Source organism: Megalobrama amblycephala, linkage group LG4, assembly GCF_018812025.1.
Source record: "Megalobrama amblycephala isolate DHTTF-2021 linkage group LG4, ASM1881202v1, whole genome shotgun sequence".
In the NCBI taxonomy this organism is placed as follows: Eukaryota; Metazoa; Chordata; class Actinopteri; order Cypriniformes; family Xenocyprididae; genus Megalobrama; species Megalobrama amblycephala.
This window is the reverse complement of record NC_063047.1, coordinates 55,684,039-55,696,415: the sequence shown is the minus strand read 5'-3', so window position 1 is coordinate 55,696,415 and position 12,377 is coordinate 55,684,039. Positions and strand designations below refer to the sequence as shown.

General features: G+C 38.6%; 1 protein-coding gene across 7 annotated transcripts in view; it reads left to right on the top strand.

Moving 5' to 3' along the window:
- The window catches only part of LOC125267993 (zona pellucida sperm-binding protein 3-like), a 51,593-nt gene that overhangs the window by 35,258 nt on the left and 3,958 nt on the right, over positions 1-12,377 (top strand). For 5 of the 7 annotated variants that reach the window (XR_007184771.1, XR_007184770.1, XR_007184769.1 and 2 more), the window contains exon 4: positions 12,143-12,319. Coding sequence is in view for 1 of the 7 variants with exons in the window: in XM_048190129.1 (XP_048046086.1) it covers positions 12,143-12,319 (177 nt within the window). In the remaining 6 variants the exon portion in view is untranslated. Of the gene's footprint in view, positions 1-11,641; positions 11,977-12,142; positions 12,320-12,377 lie in introns of those variants that run through there. The other 2 variants (XR_007184774.1, XR_007184773.1) reach the window with 2 other exon arrangements.

Sequence of the window (12,377 nt, the reverse complement as noted above, 5' to 3'; positions counted from 1 at the left end):
ATGATAATCGTCAGACATGACTGACCGTGTGGATCGTATACAGTTTTACAACATAAACGCTCAGATTGCATCCTTTCTTGAAGAACGATGACAGAGAGCAGATCATTCAGAAGAAATGTGATGCAAATTGCATAATATACCAATATTTCATGGACAAAAAGTACTGTTTTTTTGTTTTGCAATGGACTTTCATATTTTACCCAAGTGCCACAGATTGGATTCATCTCGCGTTCTCTATTTCATTATAAAGGTATGAAGTCCCATTTTGATTTTCCATGTTGTTATTTGCACACCCAACACTACTAGTGTTGGAGCATCTATATCTAAAAAAACAAAACAAAAAAAACACCGCAGATTGACAGTAAACCTTTATAACTTTCTAATGATAAAACTTATCTTCATTAATATTTTAGATCGTATGTAAGATAGATAGCTCCTTTGCTTGCTAACATGGTCACATCGAGCTAGGTGGGCGTGGTTCAAGCAACCAGTCACATCAGCTCAAACAACCTCCCGCCTCTTTGCCCATTTTCAGTTATCCGGGAGTGACGTGCGGTGACGCGCAGCTAAGATGGCAGCGGCCTCATTTTCGCTTCAAAACTGCTGTTCAGAACTCTATGGGTGACGTCACGGACACTACATCCATATTTTTTTTACAGTCTATGATAAATACCTTGTGTGTGTATGTTCATTGCACTTATCTGTTCTGTTCAATGTTATTTTCATATGGAAGTACATGGTTATAATTATTCATAAGTATGCAGTGTCATAAGTACATCTCTGACGTTTATAACAAACCAAACAGTTTGAAAATCGATAGAAAATTGAGCAAGTTATGGTTATTTAAAAAGTACATGCACCATTAAAACACAATGTTACGAGTGAGCGAGCTGACTGTGACAAGATGGCCGCCAGGTGCGGACGTCGACCTCCATAGAGTACCTCAGGGATGACGCATTTTTGTAGGCAAAACCCGGAAGCGAGTAAGCATTTTAGGACTTCCGGTTCCAACGCCGTAAAGTCTATGGGTTTTTTGAATGGGTTTTTGCTAAATCGCCTGAAATAAGGTCTGTGGTTAACAAAGCCTCTAAATACTTTCACGTTTTGATCTATGACATAAAACACACCAGTTATAACCCACTTGTGATTTATTTTTTTTTTTTTTTAACTTTTACTGTGTCTTAAAATCGGCGGTTGCTAAAAGGGACTACTTCCTTTGGCGGGGACTTTAGACGTCATCATTAAAAACAGGACATTTGGACAGCATTTCTCATGAAAAAGTGAAAAAGTGGAAAAGTATTCATAACCGCACAGATCATAATCAGCGAGCATGTTTTTAAATAAAGTTGTTTTTTAAATACAGTTTGAGGACGCTTGGTGGTGACGACGTTGATCCGTGACCATGGTGTGCTGTAGTCCGTTTATAGCCGCTAATTTCCGGGTTGGCCTACAAAAACGCGTCATCCCTGGGGCACTATATATCTATGCCCACCGCTGCAACTGTCTTCTTTTTCGATAGTAGCCTAAGCTACTGTCTGTATACTGCCACCTGCTTGACTGGAGGTCTAGCAACCCAAGTGCAAGCAACTTCACAGACACAGATAGTTGCGTGTTCTGACTGAGTTAACACAATCAGAGCATAAAAATATGGGATATTTTACAGGAAAATACTAAAACGGGAGACAGCAGGAAAAGAGCTAAAATACGTGAGAAACCCGGAAAAAACGGGAGGGTTGACAGCTATGCCACCTGGCTATTGATCTGTTGCAGGACAGTAGATGTGATTTTGCGGGACACATGAGACAGATAAAATTACAACTATTACGCTATGTAAATATTGATTTACATTTGTTGGCAAACTTGGCATATGCGCCGATTAATGTTTCTGCCAGTGGGTGCCCACACTAATGTTGCGCTTATGGCAACATTAAATCCTGGAGAGAAGATAGATTTGCGGCTGCATGCACAAGGACAAAGTTTGAGCGCGCAGATGTAATATCTGAGCGAGAGCGCGCGCGCATTCAGTTTTGTGCAAGGGAATCCGCCTGTGAGCGGAGAGATTCCTGCTCGCGTATTTGATGAGCTCTCATGATACAATAATGCGCTCTCGACATTTTTCATTATAATAACGCCATAAAACCCGCATTAAATGAACTATTAACGTGTGAAGAAAGTCGTGTCTGAATTTTGCAATTTTGTATTGGTTAAAACAAATGTATGGAGTCAAATTAATGCCTTAAAGTTTTGCACAAAAATAAAGTTTTGCAAAACAAAACAAAAAAGAATTGAGCAATAAAAAAATGTTTTGCAAACAAAAATAAAGAATTGCAAAGGAAAAATAAAGTATTGAGCAGAAAAAAGTTTTGCAAACAAAAGTAATAAATTGCAAAATAAAATAACGTAGTGCAAAAATTAAAAATATAATCAATTACAAAAATCAATGACAGCTGTAATCCTATTTTATCTTTGCCACATATTTTTCATGCTCAAACCTACTAAATCATTTGCAACGCTCATTTTATTTTGCATTTCAGTCAAGCTTGCGCTCACGATACCGGTTTTCCTTTGCGCTGCACTTTTCTGTGCAGTTCTCTTTATGGCACTGGTTTGACGTGGGGGTGGAGTCAAGAAACGGGGGCCACTCCAAGTACCTTAGCAACGTGCAAGAAGTAAATAAGGAACTGCTTGAAGCAAGCTAGTGGTTTGCTGGACGCTAGACACTACTTCCGCATTTGTCCACGACACTGTTTTCATGTGGTTTCTACGTCAGTAAAGGCGGTAACAAAGGGTAACTGACGTCATTGACAGGCGACTGCACTGCCCCGTGTCACTGTTTAGAATGGGAATTTTCTCATGATTTACAAGTAGTTGAAAACATTAGAGATATTGTTAGTAATCAGCTGGACAAAATATATAACACTAGCCTAGTGGTTTTTGGATATTTTACTGCGAATATCTTACAAATTGTACCTTTAATATCCCGGCTGTAACGCATTGCTTTCAATGAGAATTGAGAAATATTTCATGTCAAACCTCCACTGAGGCAAAGGGCATGGGAATTTTTTGTCTTCACGAAAATCACATATTGGAGTATAATTTTGTCATCATATTGGTATATTTTCAATTTGAACAGCATAAAGTGACTTCTGATTCCAAACAATTTCTCAATATAAAACAATATAAAACACCTAACAGAGCCAGACGAAAAAGTCAGTAATTTAGATGTCGTTTTGGCCTTTATTCACATAAAACAGAGTAAAAAGCAAAATGACGGGATTGAGACCATAAGCGGGAACTCGATCATGTTGGAGCGCTATAAGGTTTAGAAATGTAATGTTTATCTTAAAATATAAATGTACAAATAATAATAATAGTAATTTAACAAATGAAAATTAAAGGTGCCCTAAGTGATGTCACGCGTTTTTAGGCCAAAACATTTTTTGTCACATACAGCATCTCCTCACTATCCGCTAGCTGCCTGTCCCCTGAACACACTGTAAAAAAAACGCGGTCTCTGTAGTCGCCACAAGCTCCGAAAATGGCAATAAAAACAAACTGGTGCAGCCTGGACCACGAATCATAATAAACATGCTCCAGCCAATAACCGACAAGAATGATTTTAAATGCACGTTCATGACTGTTTCAGGAAGCACGGAGGGGAGGGGAGGGGGAGGAGGAGGGAGGGTCTAGCTAGCCTCTGTTTTGTTTGACAACACTTCGAACGTCAACAGGAAGTTACATCCACCCAGGATCACTTAGAGCACCTTTAATCAATGTCATTTAGGCTGGCTCTTGAAGCGAGTCATTCTATTGATGCCAGAGGAAAAGGCACTAGAGGGCGCTTTAGCGTCTGTGTGTATGATGCAAAACACTGGAAATTAAATTTTAGCATTTTTACATATTAAATAACAAGTTGTATATCATTTGTTATTTTTAATAAAATATTAATCTTGCATAAAGAAAATTGGCTTGTATCTCCTAATTCTATTCATCAGTGTTAAAATAAAAACAAAAAAAAACGGTTCTGGTTTAAAGTCCACGTGAACCAGAAGTTGCAAACGACTTTTCTCCAGTGTTGTGACATATTTCCAAGTGAAACGGAATATTGAATAGAGGGCAGAGTTTTACTTCAGCGCTCCTCCTCTCCATCTCTCGCTCATAGCACACTAAAGGTTGGAGGGGAGTGGATTAAGTGATTTCAACCCAAGCCGTCAAACTGATGTCATCAAAGAAGGGGCACCGTTGCAGAGGGGAGGAGCATTTTCAGATTTTGATTAAATATTACGAAGCCAAACAATTTTTTTTTTTTGTGGATTGACTTGCACGGATGAATTGTTCACCACAAAACTAGCAATTTGAGCTAACAAAATAAATAAGGTCAATTTTGATTTCATGTGTACTTTAAAAAAGGAAAAACGAATGGAGGCAAAAGTACACGGACCCAGCTGGGTGCATTATGGGTATTTTGTTTGGAGTTGATTTATGCGTTAAGCAAGATGGTTGGGTTTTTGCGTTAACAAAGTGTTTATGTTCAAGTTAGTTTGGGTGGGTTTGGTTTATTTACTGCCTTATGTAAAAAGTGTGGCTCTCACTATCATGGAGAGAGATGTGTAGGGGAGGGACTTGGCGATATGGCCTGACCTGTGTAGTGTTTTTTTCAGTGTTCAGAAAAAAAGCAGAAAGATGATGTTATTGTCTTCTGCTGGTCTGTTTTGCCTGTGCTCCTACTCTGAGACACTAATGATCATGCGGTGCATGGGACATGAGTGCTCGTGTTTTCTGCTAGCAGTTAGCTTAGTAAAAGTTTCATAGTTTAGCTTCTGTCAGCCCCCACGTTCTACAGAATAACTGACAGTTATTTCAATGTATAACATTGATATAAGTGATCACCCGGATTCAGACCTACCTGTATTGTATTTATTTAAAAGTATTTATTTAAATTCACAAATTTGCTTTATGTACAAGTCTGGAAACATGATTCCAGGCTGCATGTCAATATCCGTAGATTACTAGACCTTTAAGTTGTAACAGGATGGAACACTATTGAGTCCAACCTAACCTTTTAGTTTAATCGTTTGTTTTACTCATTTTACTTGCGTTTTTGCAGTTTCCCCTATTAACCCTCTGGAGTCTGAGGCTGATTTGGGGCTTGGAGAAGTTTTGACATGCCCTGACATTGGTGCTTTTTTTCAGTTGTTCATAAACATATAAATGACAAAAGTGTCATTACACTGTATTCAGCACAAACTAGGCTACAATAATATGTGAGGAACATGTACATGTTTGTATTTTTGAAGGAATAATGTTTATGCGTGGTTATTGAAAAAACAAAAACTTAAGTCACTGAAATAAGGCCAAAAAAAGTATATTAAATCTATGTTCACAAGACTTTTGGGTATTGGAGGTTGTAGACTAGAGTTTTTGCTTCAGAATTATGTAAAAATTATGCTGCCTACTCCTTCATATAAAACAATATATTGATTTAGTTTTTGTAAGACACTTTTTGTCAAGAAACACAGTATGCGTAGGGGCCTGAATCTGCATGAATAATGGGCCATTTACACCTGAGAAGACAAAGGAATCACATAGTAATGATCTGAAATGACTTTCATATTAATGAGGCCTTTCAGTCAGGTAGGCTGTGGAAAAAAAACCCTCTGTAATAATGTCTCAGCTCATCATAAACAGCAATACTGTGAAATATTATTACAATTTAAAATAATGGTATTCTATTATATTCTTTAAAATATAATGTATTTCTGTGGTGCAAAGTGTCTGAACAATTATGTTACCTCTTTGGCATTTCATATAGGCTTTTAGCTTAAAAGCATGCACATTTGGAGAAATATTGATGGATTCTTATATATTTGTCAATTTTCTATACTGAGAAATAATATTTATTGTCATCACTATGAGTGCTGGATACTGTGTTTTTAATTCATACTTGCAGCCGGAGGGCGCTCTTTACACCTTTAGTCCACAAATTCATAATATAAAGAAGAAAAGGAACTAGGAACTAATGGCATGTCTTCTAGAGATCGCTAACCATTGCTTTAACATCCAAATAAACACTTTTCAAGACAATAAATACACGATTGAGACGATTAATGCATGTATTGCCTCTGAATTTGCGTCTGAATAGCGCTGGTTCAGTGGGCATGGCCGCATTAGCGGATAATGAGCTGAATCACAGACTTCTGACATGGCTCTCTTTTCATACAGATTACATAAACACAGAATGTTTGTTTTTGATTTGACTTGCACAATTTAAAACCTGACATTTCAACATTTCTTTAGACGTAAGTGTCATTTTTTTTGTCATTAGTATTCATAAGTTACAGTTCATTTTCTGAGAACTATCAGATTGGACTTCGTTCAGAGGGAGAGGAGAGATCACGCATCATGTTAGTTTTCTTTATTTTACAAAAAGCACAACATTGTGTTTTTACTCTGAGTGTACACAAATAAAAGAAGATATTCTATAGTTTCAACTGATATATTACTTATGTCTCTATGACAAGAAATGACGGAGTATTTTAAGTCTGTTTTGCTGCAATGTGAAAAAAAACCTGCAAAACGCGCCGGCGCGTTTTCAGACCTCAGGGAGTTAAATACAGTCATGCAGCAGGCACTTTTTCCGCTCAGTCCGGGTGAGGCGGTGTGTTCCAGTGGGAAAGTGACGTCAATGCATACCTTCTATATGTAAGCCATCCGCCATATTGGAACAGTCAAAGCCGGTGCTGACTTTCAACAGCAGGTTGACTGAGTGTCTGTAACCATAGTTAGACATGTGTATTAATATCTATATCAGAAATAGAATTAAGCGGATAATTTTGCTAAACTAACACAATACAACAAGATGAAGGCATCAGCTAACACATTAAAAAGCTACCATTGTAAAAGTAAAAACATTAAAAAAAACCCTAGTACAAACCTGTAATATTGAGTTAATTCATATAAAAAAACAAACCAACACATTCTCACATGTGAAAAGTTATCCCATTTCTTCTGGAATTTAAATCTGGGTGGTTTCACAAACAGAAGCTGCCCAATATTGTGGTATTATTGATTCTTACTGTGAGTGACAATATGCTGACCATTCCAAGATGGCTGGTGCACAGATGCCATATTCGACCACTCCAGACATGTCTATGTATACATATTTATGGTTTTTCACTGGGAAGTTCGGGGATCATTTTGATACTCAAGTTCCTGAGATGGGCCGGCCACAGACAGGAGAACGATTGCTGCTGTGACTGGTGTTCTTTGGTATTCTTATGGCACACTTCATATGCACTTACAGTCCTGTGGACTTAGAATGGCTTCCGCTTGTCTGTTAAGTCCATGAGAGTGTAGGGTGTCCCATTTGTCATTTTAGGTAGTGCTACACTGTCTATTCAACGTAAACCACATAGGAGAATGACAGGGTAGAGAAGAAATTGTTGGATTTTTGTTTTGTTTTTACACACAGAGTATTCTCGTCACTTTATAACATTAAGGTTGAAACACTGTAGTCATGTTGACTATTTTAGCGGTCTTTACTACTTTTCTGGACCTTTCTATGGGGGGGAAAAACCTTAATTTGTGTTCCGAAGATGAACGAAGGTCTTACGAGTTTGGAACGACATGAGGGTGAGTACTTAATGACAGAAATTTCATTTTTGGGTTATCTAACCCTTTAAAGTACCGTAAGAGCGATTAGAGAGCAGAAGGCTCCGTATGCTTTCGAATTGCTCTACGCAGTACAGTGTCATACACTGATTGGTCTGCGCAGAGCTGCTTCAAGTTGAACACAACTAGCCTGTGTCTGAAATAGACCCCTATACCCTCATTCACTATTCCCTAAATTTACTCCAGTAATATAGTTCACTTGAGGGAGTGAATGAAAACGAGTGAGCGAATTTCAACGAGTGCATCGGAAGAGCTGCCACTTTCGCGTAGTTTCTGCTTGCTGATTAAAAAGCATTTGAAGCTTAGCCTGGGACACACTAGACGATTTTAAAATCTTAACCGATTTTAAAACTGGGGGAGACCACAGACATAATGACAGTTTCAACCAATTTTTAGCATTATAATCCTCTGAATGCACACAACATTAGGAGATTGAGCCGGACCGTGAGACCACACACTTGTTGATTGTAGGAACGATTTCACAGTGAGATGAGATCTCGCGGAGACTCATGAGATCAAACGTGACTTAAGAAGAAAAAGAAATGGAGGACAGTCGACCTTGTTAGCTGGCTCTCGTGGAGCACGTTCTGTTTTTCACTGTAAAACAAAGTATTAAAAAAAAGAATATGGATGATCTTCTTTCTCAAATACTCTACTTTCATGTTTGTGGCTGCCAAGTCTCAGTTATAGAAGCACACAACAGCCGGCAGGCTCTCATTGGCTATCGCGGTTATCACGTCAGAGGCAGCCTGATCAAGTTTCGTAAATATCAAACACATTTGGGATCGTGGAGTCTCTGATGCGATCGGGAGCAGTAAAATAATCGTAAAGGACACCACACAACTGAGGATTTCTTTTTTTCTTTTTTCTTTTTTTTTGGGGGGGGGGGGGGGAAAAAAAGTCAGTTGTGACAAGTCTCAAATCAGGCCACACACCCCCAGATCGTTAGAGGGTGCGAATCGGGCTCAAAATCGTCCTTAAAATCTCCAAATGTGTGTCCAGCCTTCACAAACTGGCAGCTCCAGTAGTAAGATGAAAAGATTTATCTTGAACTTCATGGAAACTACAAACCCAATTCCAAAAAAGTTGGGACACTGTATAAATTCTGAATAAAAAAGGAATGCAATAATTTACAAATCTCAAACTTATATTTTATTCACAATAGAATATAGATAACATATCAAATGTTGAAAGTGAGACATTTTGAAATGTCATGCCAAATATTGGCTCATTTCATGAGAGCTACACATTCCAAAAAAGTTGGGACAGGTAGCAATAAGAGGCCGGAAAAGTTAAATGTACATATAAGGAACAGCTGGAGGACCAGTTTGCAACTTATTAGGTCAATTGGCACCATGATTGGGTATAAAAAGAGCCTCTCAGAGTGGCAGTGTCTCTCAGAAGTCAAGATGGGCAGAGGATCACCAATTCCCCCAATGCTGCGGCAAAAAATAGTGGAGCAATATCAGGAGTTTCTCAGAGAAAAATTGCAAAGAGTTTGAAGTTATCATCGCCTACAGTGCATTATATCATCCAAAGATTCAGAGAATCTGGAACAATCTCTGTGCGTAAGGGTCAAGGCCAGAAAACCATACTGGATGCCTGTGATCTTCGGGCCCTTAGACGGCACTGCATCACATACAGGAATGCTACTGTAATGGAAATCACAACATGGGCTCAGGAATACTTCCAGAAAACATTGTTGGTGAACACAATCCACCATGCCATTCGCCGTTGCCGGCTAAAACTCTAGGTCAAAAAAGAAGCCATATCTATACATGATCCAGAAGCGCAGGCATTTTCTCTGGGCCAAGGCTCATTTAAAATGGACTGTGGCAAAGTGGAAAACTGTTCTGTGGTCAGATGAATCAAAATTTGAAGTTCTTTTTGGAAAACTGGGATGCCATGTCATCCGGACTAAAGAGGACAAGGACAACCCATTTGTTTTAGCGCTCAGTTCAGAAGCCTGCATCTCTGATGGTATGGGGTTGCATGAGTGCGTGTGGCATGGGCAGCTTACACATCTGGATAGGCACCATCAATGCTGAAAGGTATATCCAAGTTCTAGAACAACATATGCTCCCATCCAGACATCGTCTCTTTCAGGGAAGACCTTGCATTTTCCAACATGACAATGCCAGACCACATACTGCATCAATAACAAAATCATGGCTGTGTAGAATCCGGGTACTGAAATGGCCAGCCTGCAGTCCAGATCTTTCACGTCATCTACTGGTCAGATGCGGGAATTTGGTGTGCGACTGTCACAGTGCATTATGGGTATTCTCTTGCCGTTGAACGTACATCTGTTGTATACATTAGTGCGGTGCATTGTGGGATTGAATGAGTGCACTCTATAACGTCCACTTGGTTTCGCACACCACTACAAATGGCTGTCCACTCAAATAGTACCCTATTTAAGGTTATGGGGGCAATTTCAAACACAGCCCTAGTGGTACCATAAAAATAACATGATGTCATTTCAAGACTACGGTAATTACAACATGGAGTGAAAGCAGCATTACGGACAAAAATATTAAAGGTCCAGTGTGTAATATTTAGGAGAATTTGACATGCAATATAATATACATAACTATGTTTTTATTGGTGTATAAAGACCTTGCATAATAAATTGCTATGTTTTTATTACCTTAGAATGAGCCATTTCTATCTACATATGCCGCAGGTCCCCTTCGCCATTTTGCGCCACCGTGTTTCTATAATACCCCTAAACGGTCAAACTGCTCCACAGAGCACGTTTCGTCGCTATGTTGTTCTTCTTCATTGATGTTTTTAGAGGCAGCTTTAGTAGTAGTAGTAGTAGTAGTAGTAGTAGTAGTAGTAGTAGTAGTAGTAGTAGTAGTAGTAGTAGTAGTAGTAGTAGTAGTAGTAGTAGTAGTAGTAGTAGTAGTAGTAGTAGTAGTAGTAGTAGTAGTAGTAGTAGTAGTAGTCTGGTTAGATGCAGAGACCATTCTTTGTTAGAAGTAAGAAGAAACTTTGTAGCTTGACTGGTTACTCTGCTGTCTCAGGCGACGACATCTTTGTCCTGTGTCGGCCACCGTAGCTTCTCAATGTGCTTCAAAAGGGAGGGGTGAGTGGTGTACACTGTTGCTTGCAGTTCGCAACCTCACCACTAGATGCCATTAAAACTTACACACTACACCTTTTAAGAATTCTGATTGCATGCCAAATGTGTTTTATATTCCAACAAATGTATGTGTATTCCATTCTCTTCACTCTTTAGTTTATTAAACAACACAAACCTTTTAAAACTGCAAAGTTGATAGACTCACCTGTCATTTAGGTTCTCCATTTGAAAACATAAGACTTCATAAGTTTATTTTGCCTGTTAATACTACTGCTGTTGTTATAGATAGATGCAACTGGGAGTACTAAGCTACACCAAAGTAGCAATATGTGTTTTTTTGTTTTGTTTTGTTTTTTTAATGCTTTAATTTTTACATGCTTTATGTATCTGTTTACCAGATCAAAGCTTTTTTTTTTTTTTTTTAAAGAGACGTTTGTGACTGCACTTTTTTTGCACTCTTTCAGACCCCTTTATTTATTGATGTAGAAGTGTTTATGTATGCAAGTGAAATTACAGAATTTAAAGTATAGAAAAAAGTTGAAACAATTTTGTTCAGTACTATTATAACTGTCAAAAACAGATGTATATCAGTTCTGCATATCGGTTATCGGGCACATAAACATGCAAATAATCGTTATTGGTTATAAAAAGTCAATATCAGTCGATGGTTTCTAGTAGTGTGAATGTAAGGAAATGCTTTGGAAATATTCTTTGGTTAATCACTGATGTTAATTTATTCCCCCCCCAACCCCAATTAGTTGTCTGATGGATGGACCAATAACAGGCTCAAAGTCTCGTTTCCTGCCCAGAATCCAAAATGACAAACTCCAACTCCAGCTGGATGCCTTCAAATTCCACCAAGAGACGAGGCCAGAGGTGTATATAGTGTATTCCCATGAAAACATGTTCTCAGGCCCAAAACATTAAAATGGTGATGGAGGGTTTGTTATATTTGCTTAGGTCAGGGGTAGGGAATGTTGATCCTGGAGAGCCACTGTTCTGCAGATTTTAGCTCCAACCCTGAAAAAAAAAAAAAAAAAAAAGTGCTCCCAGACAAGATCAGACCTCATATTACCAAAAGCCCAACAATTTCCAGCCCAGAATTCAAGAGGGTTCTGGAAGTTATTTCAGGTCCTTGCTACCAGCAAGCGAGCCTATTCCCTCTTGGAGGAAATTAATTATCCCGCAGGAGGAGGATGAGGGAATTAGTTCAGTGGGTAAGCACTCCCAGGTCTAGTGATTGTCTTGGTGTTATTTGTCTTAAATAGTAAATCATTTAAACTATTTAAACTGTGTATTTTAAAGCTGAGATCTTGACATTTAAAACTGCAGGTAAGCATGTTTGCACTAACCATTTTGAAAACTGTGATTCTGTGTCAATAGGATGGGAACAGGAGAAAACGGTGGGTCCATTGGCCATCTTTCCAAAGAAAAGCAAAATGGGATTTCTGGCTCCTCCTAGAGTGAAGGAGGGTGTTCCTCCTCTCCCTTCTCTCAGTAAAGATAAGAAACCGATGCCTCATAGTAGCCTATGGAAGAATGGTGTCACTGCTGAGATGGGTTTGTATTCAACACATGTTGCAATCTCTCTTTCTAAAAGGCATAATTGGGTCAAAAA